Source organism: Lactuca serriola, chromosome 1, assembly GCF_051521515.1.
Source record: "Lactuca serriola cultivar US96UC23 chromosome 1, Lser_US96UC23_V15, whole genome shotgun sequence".
Taxonomy (NCBI): Eukaryota; Viridiplantae; Streptophyta; class Magnoliopsida; order Asterales; family Asteraceae; genus Lactuca; species Lactuca serriola.
This window is the reverse complement of record NC_136408.1, coordinates 57152078-57162228: the sequence shown is the minus strand read 5'-3', so window position 1 is coordinate 57162228 and position 10151 is coordinate 57152078. Positions and strand designations below refer to the sequence as shown.

General features: G+C 37.1%; 1 protein-coding gene across 1 annotated transcript; it reads left to right on the top strand.

The window, feature by feature from the left end:
* The first annotated feature begins 268 nt into the window (after positions 1–268).
* LOC145055431 (uncharacterized) lies at positions 269–864 on the top strand. Its single transcript, XM_079003758.1, has 2 exons — positions 269–377; positions 446–864. The coding sequence occupies exons 1-2, from the start codon at positions 269–271 to the stop codon at positions 862–864; spliced, it is 528 nt and encodes a 175-aa protein (XP_078859884.1).
* The last annotated feature ends 9287 nt before the right edge of the window (positions 865–10151 follow it).

Here is a 10151-nt window from a genome sequence, read left to right as displayed (position 1 = left end):
GTCAGGCTAAAAAGCCTAACACCTTGGATTCATGTAGTAGGGGCTAGCAGGGCCGTGGCCGGTATGCCAAGTGTGAGAGATCTCATGGTTAAGTTTTCCAGGGGACGGGCCCGATATGTTATACGTATGGTCAGCAGGGCCACATGAGCAGGGATTGCCGCAAGAAGGGCTTGATTTGTTTCCACTGCAACCAGAATGGCCATAAAAGGCCGATTGTCCGAGGTTGTAGGGAGGGGGAGGAGAAATGGTGGTACCTACGCCCGCCACAATGAGGATTATTGATGGCCGCCATGTTAAAGTGAATGCTCCAGCAGCGAAGAGTCGCGCAATTCAGTTGACTACCAACGAGGCTTGGGCAGCGCCAGACGTTGTGGCTGGTACATGTTTATTCTTTCCTGCTTTAGAATTAATTCATTGCTTATGTGTATACTGTGCTTGTGTATAGGGACCTTTTTGGAAAATGGTATGTCTGCTCACGTTTTGTTCGATTCGGGAGCTACCCGATCGTTTGTGTCGCTTGAGCTTAGCAAAAAGTTTTTGGATGCGCCGGGAACTTTGGATTCCCCTCTTGAAGTGGATATTGCAGATGACTGCATTGTGAGTGCTGCGAGGGTGTATCGGGATTGTGTCTTGAATATTCTTGGGGAGAGGTTTCATGTTGATCTAGTCTCGATACCGTTGCGAGGGATGAAGGTAATTGTAAGGATTGATTGGTTGGGGGCCAATGGGGCCATGATTGATTGCGAGCGCCAGTTAGTGAGGGTTAGAACCCCAAGTGGAGGAGAACTAGTTATTCACGGTGAGAGGGCCTCGCATGGGTTAACCCTTTGTTCAACTACGAGAGCCAAGGGATTTCTGCAATAGGGGTGTATGGGATTTATGGCATATATCTCAGATATGAGGGTTGAGATGATGACAGATGTCGGCAGTTGTGACAACCCAAATTTTTTTGGCTTGTAAGTCAAACCATTCAATCATGATTCAGACTCATTTCAGCTATCATCTAGCATTGTTTCAGGTCTGTTTAAGAGTTCTAAGCCTGGAACATTCAAGTTTTGAGTTTAGGGATGCGTTAACTTGGGTTCGACATGTTGCACTCGAGCCAAAACACTCCATCAAGAGGAGTGTACGGCCGTACACTCAAGGTGGCTGTGAACCCATGCCCATATATAAGTCATCCCTACATTTTTCACTCATTTCTTACACTTCCAAGTCTAGTAAATCGGTTCTCTCTTAACTATCATGAAGAACATTCCTTCTAAGCTGTAATTGAATCACCCACATAAGGTGAGTTCATACCCCTATAATCAATCTTTTAAATGTTTTAAATACTTTTAAGGGGGGGGGGGGGGGGAATACAAGGTTAACACAATGTTATTTGTGTAAATTTTTTGTGATAAACATCATTTTTAAGGATTGATTATGTGTTTATAAGTGATCAAATCATTGCAAAAACTCCTTTAAAGTTATGTTACTTTATGGTTTATAAAACTCCATTTTTAAAGTAGAATCATAACTTATTAGATAAACGAGTCTTTATTTCAAAGTAGTAACAGTTCAAACAAACATACTAGTAAACTATAATAGGTATAGTTTAGGGATTCAGTTCATACTATAGTTAGTATAGGGAGGAGCATACTATAACTAGTACAGGGAAGAGCATACTATAACTATTACAGGGAGGAACATACTAAGACTATAACAAAAGAACAAATCATGAATTATACATGTATACTATATATTCCTGGTATTCTAGGAAGATATCGTATCTTTATCTTATTTGTTTATAACAAATTAATGTAACAAAACACATTATACTGGGTTTGCACTAACAGAGGTTCAAATACTACATACCAGGGTTAGAAAACACGAGGTAACACATCATACCGGGTTTACACTAACAAATGTACGAATACCAAGTACCAGGGTTAGCAAACACAAGTATGATACTAGAGTTATTTATAAAGGCTACTTCTACAAAGTACCGGACAATAATAAACAAATACATAAATATATACAAAACACATCATATCGGGTTTGCACTAGCAAAGGTATGAATACCACGTACCAGGGTTAAAAAACACGAGGTAATACATCATACCGGGTTTACACTAACAAAGGTACGAATACCACGTACCAGGGTTAGCAAACACAAGGTAATACATCATACTAGGTTTACACTAAAAAAGGTACGAATACCACGTACCAGGGTTAGCAAACACGAGTATGATTTTGGAGTTATTCATAAAGGTTACATCTACAAAGTACCGGACAATAATAAATAAAACACATAAATACATACAAAACTCACAACAATATCGAATGAGGTGTTAAGAGTGCAGTATCTCATTACTTCTATTAATTGTCCAAATATTAGAATAACGCCACAGAACTTACTCATAACATGAACATTCAGTTGGAAGGGGGCCTATAATGCTAACTTTATGATTCCTTGGTAGATCCATTAGGGATTTATATTAATCAAGTCCAACAAATAGTAAGATGTGTGCCTTCCGCTTAATTTCTTGTTCCTTGTTTGGTTGTGGGTTTTGAGCAGATGCATGTAGTCTACTATCTATTCGATCTTGACTATATATATATATATATATATATATATATATATATATATATATATATATATATATATATATATATATATTCTGTATACACCAAGTAATCATAAGGAGTACCAGGTATAGGTCAGGTCATAGTATACAAAATTCAATACACAGTTTTCTAGTACAAAAACATACTTTCAGATAGAACATTGAGTAAACTAAACTAGAAACTTATCTGTGAAAGGTTTAATTCATTTTATTAATCCAGTACAACTTAAAGGACCTTAAGTGGTTAATTCAATAAAACCTTAGTTTATACATCAAGTTTATATATAACTAATATTCGATAGGTAGTTAGATGTGTGATTTCCGCTTTACTTCCTGTTCCTTGTTTGGTTGTGGACTTAGGGCAGATTCACACAATTAACTATCCATTCGATATTAGATTATATATAGCTTGTATAAACTAAGTGATTATAGAAGGAGCTACCATGGTTACCATTTTTACTAAAAGAAATAAGGGTTAATCTTAAAGAATGTTTTCTTCAAATATAAATGAACTATTAAAGTTAACTCCGTGAGTACCAAATGAATATACCAGGGTTATATACAATAAAGATCTAACAAATAATGAGATGTGTGACTTCCGCCTCATTCCATGTTCCTTGTTTGGTTGTGGGCTTAAGGCAGATTCACACAATCGATTGTTTGTTTGATCTGGATTCTATGTAACTTGTATCCATTTAACATTCATAGAAAGGATTGTAGAGTCATTTTTACTTATGTTTCATCATATCAGAAGATATAGGATCTTTTGGAAGAACAACAAACTTTTCTAAAAGAACTTTCAGTTTACTAATACATGACTAAAATACTTATGAACTCACCATCTTAAATGTTGATCTACGCTTTCAAAATAACTTGTATTCTTAGCTATCTAGTAGACAGGTATGCGTGCTGGGATTCAGAAGATGTAGCTTAGTAGCTTCATGTCTTGTTTTGTTATTTACTCTTGGATTCAATATTTTGTGAATCACTATTTTGTAAACAATTTAATATTAATACAATGGTTGTTTGTTACTTTGATTACTATGATACATGTCTTGTGATACTAAACATGACGTCCTTCGCCTCCGAACGTTTCCGCTGTTCCGGTTTGGGAGTGTTACAGTAGTGTGCCGGTTGTATAGGAGTTTTGGGATGTCTTTCCCGAGGCGTTACTAGGAGTGCCTGCGGAGAGGCAAGTGGAGTTTCACATTGATTTAGTATCGGGTACCGCTCCGATAGCGAAGGCACCGTATCGGCTAGCACCGCCCGAGATGCAGGAGCTATCTACGCAGCTTCTGGAGTTGCTAGATCGAGGGTTTATCCGTCCGAGCAGTTCCCCATAGGGAGCACCGATCTTGTTCGTGAAAAAGAAGGACGGATCCCACAGGATGTGCATTGATTACTGAGAGCTGAACAAACTGACGATGAAGAACCGTTATCCGTTACCGATGATCGATGATTTGTTCGATCAGTTACATGGTGCGTCTTGGTTTTCCAAGATTGATCTTTGGTCTGGGTATCATCAGATGAGGATTTGGGATGAGGATATACTAAAGACAACTTTCAGGACACGGTACGGGCACTATGAGTTTGTGATGATGCCATTTGGGCTCACTAATGCCCCATCAACATTCATGGATCTTATGAACAAAGTGTGTAGACCGATTCTGGAATGGTCAGTGATCGTCTTTATTGACAATATCCTGGTATATTCTATGACCAAGGAGCAACATGAGTAACATATGAGGGAGGTATTGGAGACACTGAGGGCGGATAATCTTTATGCAAAGTTCTCAAAGTGTGACTTATGGCTGCGAGAGGTACAGTTTTTAGGGCACATCATCAATCAGGAGGGCATTTCGGTTGATCCATCCAAGGTTGAGGTAGTGATTTGGTGGGAATTACCGAAGAACATATCTGAGATCCGTAGCTTCTTGGTTTGTGGAAAGTCTTTTGGTTAGTCAAAACTGATTTTTTTTTAAATCCTGTCGTTACAATTTATCTTAAGTCTTGAATTATGAGATTTTGACTGACTGTGGTGCGGTGGGCACAAAACCCTCTATCTTGGGACTTGTACCCTATTTAAGAAACATTAGGGCTAGGGTTTCATCTGATTCTCAACCTCCACCCTCTACAGAGAAACCCTAACTGTGTGTGTTTGTGTTCTTGGTGCCTTAGTGTTTGTTTTCTTGTTGTTTCAAGATCTTGAGTGCTCTTTGAAGAAGAATGAGGTGTTCATTCTTTGTTGTTGAGAGTTGATCTTCTAAGAATTTCCATGCTACTGAAGGTATAAAGTTCTCACCTTTCTCCTTATGTCGTTGTTAAGCATGCTTGGACATCCTACTTTGTCCTTTAGCAAAAGATTCTCAGAGTTTTCAGTAAGTCCAACACCTTGGTTTGATTTATTGATGGTTTCTAGACCTTATGATCCAATAAAGTTGAGTGCTTGCACTCAACTCAAGCCATGCATGGGTTTTATGTCATTTTGGTAACCTTTTGATATTAGGGTTCAAGATCTAGATAATTAGAGGTTAAGGGATGGATAAAGTTGCATTCAATGTTTGAGTCGATCTAGATTTGAGCTTTAGAACTCTGGATTTGAGGGTTAAGAGCATAATAGATTAAGTTGTTTTAGATGTGATATGCGGTGCGGTCAAGGACATACCATGATGTGATGGATGAGGAGGACCCATGATTTTTTTTTTCACGACTAGACCATGAAGCGGCCAAGGGTTTGCTATGGCACGGTGGACCATTGACCATTAAGTTTTTGACCAGTTTGACTTTAGTCAAACTTATGGGTATGTTTAGTAGACTAAGTTTGACCTCTATTTGGTTTAGGTATGTAACGAACCGAAAATCCTACCGTAAATAACGTTAGTTTCCGTTACGTGCTAGTTATTTTTTTGTAAGTGATCTCGGCTTTAAGGTTATAAATCAAAATATATTAAATAAAAGTGATGTTACTTAATATTTAAAAGAGTTAGATAATAAATTAAAAGGTGAATAAATAAATTAATTAAATTATAAAAAATATTTAGAATAAATATAATCCATTAAAAGTAAAATTAAAATCCAAGAGTCTATCTCCTATTTTAGGAACTAATGCATGTAGTGAATTTGGATTATAGGGTTTATGTGCTTTTATGGCTAAACTCTAGGGACCAAAGTTATAAAATTGGAATTAAAACACCTCATTTACGTGAATTGTAAATGTGCATCTCACCTCATTTACGTGAATTGTAAATGTGCATCTCCTCTTCTCTTCTTTAATTGGCGTTACATGCGATTCTTGTGCCTGCCCTCAACCTAAAAAGAAACGATCGTACTTCTCTTTTGACGGCTGCTTCATGCTCGGCGTAAGTAAGATGATATCGACTCAAACGGGAGAAAGCGCGAGAGTGATTGAAAGAACCAGACAGAGACGGGTGTGTGGTGTGTTTCCGATGACTTACTGCTGCAAACCGATCACTGCCTTGTGCCGCAACTGTATGTCGTCACAACACAGTAAACTTTCTTTACCTTTTGTTTGGCGTTTGCTATCATCTTTCTTATAGAATTTGATTCGTTTCTTTTCGGTCCTATTCTTCCCGACGTCTTAATTAATGTGTATTTATTCCTCCTCTCGTTTCACGTTTCATGAATGTTGCTGCCCAAACTAGTCTAGTTTATCCTTGAAATATCAACACATGTGGTATCGAATTGTTGCTGCCATTGGTCCTATTCTAAACATCCCCAATTGTTAGTTAATAGTTCATGCATATCTAAACCCTATGGTGCCTCATTATTGTTGTTGCAACATACATATTTTGACCTTGAAAAACCATGCATACATGTTGGCGGTAATATACTAGTTAATTAATCTTAATTGTAAAAAAAGGAAAAAAGAAAAAAAGAAAAAGTAAGAGTAAACCTATGGGAGTGTTTACGATTTATTCTTCTGTTTGTTATCATAACATGAAGCTTAATGGACATAAAATTATTGATGGCTTTATGCCTTTATAATTGTTTTGGAATAAAAGAAACGTAAAACAAATACATCACATTGTCCATAACATTTCAATAGTTTGAAAGCCAATAAAACTAATTAAATAATAGATATGATATTGTCTTAATAGTATCATTCAATCCTTTTGAGTGTAAAATTGAGTGACTATAATCCTTAAACTAAAGTCTCAAAGCATATGGTGATTTTTGGTGAATGTTGAAATTCTGCACAGCAACTAGCTGCTAATATAGGCAGAATTGGAAGATGCTCCTCTCTCATGAAGTTCTTTAAAATCGAGTCTAGTTTCGAGAATGTCTAATGTCATCCCAATTAAAGCTGTAGATTCAGGTTTATGCTTAAAAAAGTGAACGGGGGTCGGGCTGGGAAATTATAAAAAAATAATATAAAAGGTAGAATAAACTAGTATTTTTGAAACATATACTTTATTTGTTAATTGTTTGTTATGTGTGGTGTTTAGGTGGGGCCTTGAGAATTTCAAGTAAGTTCAAGACTTGGAATAGAAGGAGGATTTCTTTAAGGCTAAAGGTGAGTTTATAGTTTTAACTCACTAAGGTTACATGATTGAAACGTGTAATCCGTAGATGGTAATTTGATTCACTTTAGGATGACCATGTCATTACTTGTGCTTGATGATGATATGATATTTGTGATGCTAATATATGCTTTGTGCAAATGCCATGGTAAGACCTAATTGCTATGCTGCTCACACTTTGATGAAATTGTTGAATATAACATGCTAGCTTAAGTTGCTTGAAATCTGATGTATGGTTGCGTTTTGATGTGTTGGTTATGAATACATTGCATTTTTAATATGTATTTATATGGTATGCATTAGATGTTGTACTTAATGTATAAATGACATTGCGGGTTTATGCGTAGTGGATTTGGGTAGTTTGATGATCTTTGCCTAAAACCTTATCCGGATCATTGAAGGTGTCTACTAGGTTGAAAGAGTACCTATAGGAAGACCTATAGCCACAACGGTTGTTAGTTGCCGCTCTTTTTAGATGACCGTGTGACACATAGTTTGTGGGCACTTCGGTGTTCGTGGGTTGGAGTGATGTTGGTCTCTCGTTCGCGGCCAGCGCAAACATCACGTGGGAACGGGAGGTGTTTTGGTAGAATTGACACCGTTTGTACCGATCCTGAACGACACCACGAGGTACTTGTACTTTGCAAAGTCGGAGTAGCAAAAGTGGAGTCATGGAGTTAGTGTTTTGGGTGGAAGTCATGATCCTCTTAGAGCATTCGGCTGGGGGAATTGCTTTTAGGACATTTATTTATTTTCGATATTGAAGCATCCTCTTTTTTTTTGCGGAACCTGTAATCGTTAATATCTCTCAACTTTAGGGGAATTGCTGGTGACCAACAAGATTAGTTACCCCAGAACATTCCTAGTTCAAATAGTGTTTCGCGTATTGAGGAAATGGAAGATCATCTTTTAGTGAGGATTGGACTGCATGTATTCGACAAGCCTTGAAAGTTGCTCTTTTATCGTTGGTCAATGGCAGAACAGGAAGAGATCTTTTATCGTAGTTTATGGACTCTCACGAGTTATGGAGTCCATGAAGAAAAATAGGTGTACCGATCTTTAACCTAAACTAGTGACAAATAACTTTGTGGTAATGCCAGAAGCATATATATATATATATATATATATATATATATATATATATATATATATATATGTCTATATATATATATATATATATATATATATATATATATATATGTCTATATATATATATGTCTATTTGAACATTAGTATTAGGCCCGTGCTATCATAAGCACATGATATATATTTGGGGCTTGAGGAACCACGAAGAAACTTGAGGACCTGGTGATCAGTACTCAGAGTTGGAATGGATGTATGCTTGGTAGACCTTTTTGTATCATTGTTCTCTTTTGTGCTTATGTCAATGTACCTTAGAGGCTATTGACTTCGACGTTAGATAGCAATGTGAGTATAGGAAATCAAGCCTCGGTGTAGTAAGATGTTTGATGTGTGTGAAATCTTTACAGATGACCACATTTTTCTTAATGGTGTGGATACCTTCCTTGTCACAACGCGTTTTAATGCCGTGAGGGCAGCTGATCCCATAAGAACTCTGTAGTTAAGTGTGCTTAGGCGGGAGTAGTACTGGGATGGGTGACCCCCTAAGAGGTCCTCGTGTCGAGTGGCCCAAAGCGGACAATATTGTGATACGTGCTGGAAAGGGGTTGTTACAAATGGTATCAGAGCTGGGGCACAAGTCGATGTGTTCGACTGGGACGTTGAACCCTATAATGGGGGTGAAATTAGGTTGCACCTGATCCAACATCGGCTTGGAAGGAGAATGAAACATTTTGCTTATAAGGGGTGTGGATACCTTCTTTTTCACAACGTGTTTTAAATCCGTGAGGGCAGCAGATCCCATAAGAACTCTGCAGTTAAGCGTACTCGGGCAGGAGTAGTACTGGGATGGGTGACCCCCTGGGATGTCCTCGTGCCGAGTGGCCCAAAGCAGACAATATTGTGATACGTGCTGGAAAGAGGTTCTTACAAGGTAGCATGTGTAGTTGATTCTACATGACTATGAGGATTTTCATTTCAGCTCATGTGAGTTTTCTCACCATAGCGTAGGAAACTAGCTGTCATGTTATGCTTGTTGTCTTTGTGACTTTTGCTCTTATGTTGGTATATGTTTGTGGGGCTGGGCCCTTTGGGTTGGGCCCACTTATATGCTTATTGAGTTTGGCCCATTATATATATGGTGTGTGGTATTTTGGGAAACTCACTAATTTTTGTACTTATGGTTTTATGTTTAAATGTTTTAGTTACTTTCGGTAGCAAAGGGATGAACCCGACATGATTGCATCACATTTGTTTTTATATTTGAGATATTCCGCACTTTTGATTTCATGACTCTGATTTGATGATGTTTGAAACAATGTTGTTTTGCTGTTTTGAGAATGAACTTATTATGGTTTATTTTATTTATAAAAATGAATAATTTACTATATATATGTGGGACGTTACATGTAATTGTCAGAAGAGATGAAATCATGAAATTAACTTCAAATTAACCATTTACTTCATTGATGACATTTAGCACAACTCCTCATTTAGGAATTAACTTCTGCATTCTTAAAAAGGAAAAGAGATTCATTTTGACGTTGCTTTTGAATTGATTGGTCACATATAAAAAGAAATGGGAAAGGGTTTGAAAAAATTGGGTTTTGTCATGTAAGAGAAAGGTCCAAATTGAACTTGAATGGTATCAACAATAGTTAAAAAAATATGAAGCTCCCATAATTGTTTTCAACTTGTATGGCCCTCAAAGGTTTACATGTATCAACTACAAAATTTTATCAGAAATGGGAAAGGGTTTGAAAAAATTGTGTTTTGTCATGTAAGAGAAAGGCCCAAATTGAACTTGAATAGTTATCAACAATAGTTAAAAAAAAATATGAAGCTCCCATAATTGTTTTCAACTTGTATGGCCCTCAAACATTTGCATGTATCAACTACAAAATTTCAACTTGGAAATGATAAT

Excerpts from the sequence above, each read along its gene's own strand:
- LOC145055431 (XM_079003758.1), top strand. The coding sequence starts at position 269 with ATGAGGATTATTGATGGCCGCCATGTTAAAGTGAATGCTCCAGCAGCG. Across the intron at positions 378-445 it reads AGCGCCAGACGTTGTGGCTG|GGACCTTTTTGGAAAATGGT; the intron begins GTACATGTTTAT and ends GCTTGTGTATAG.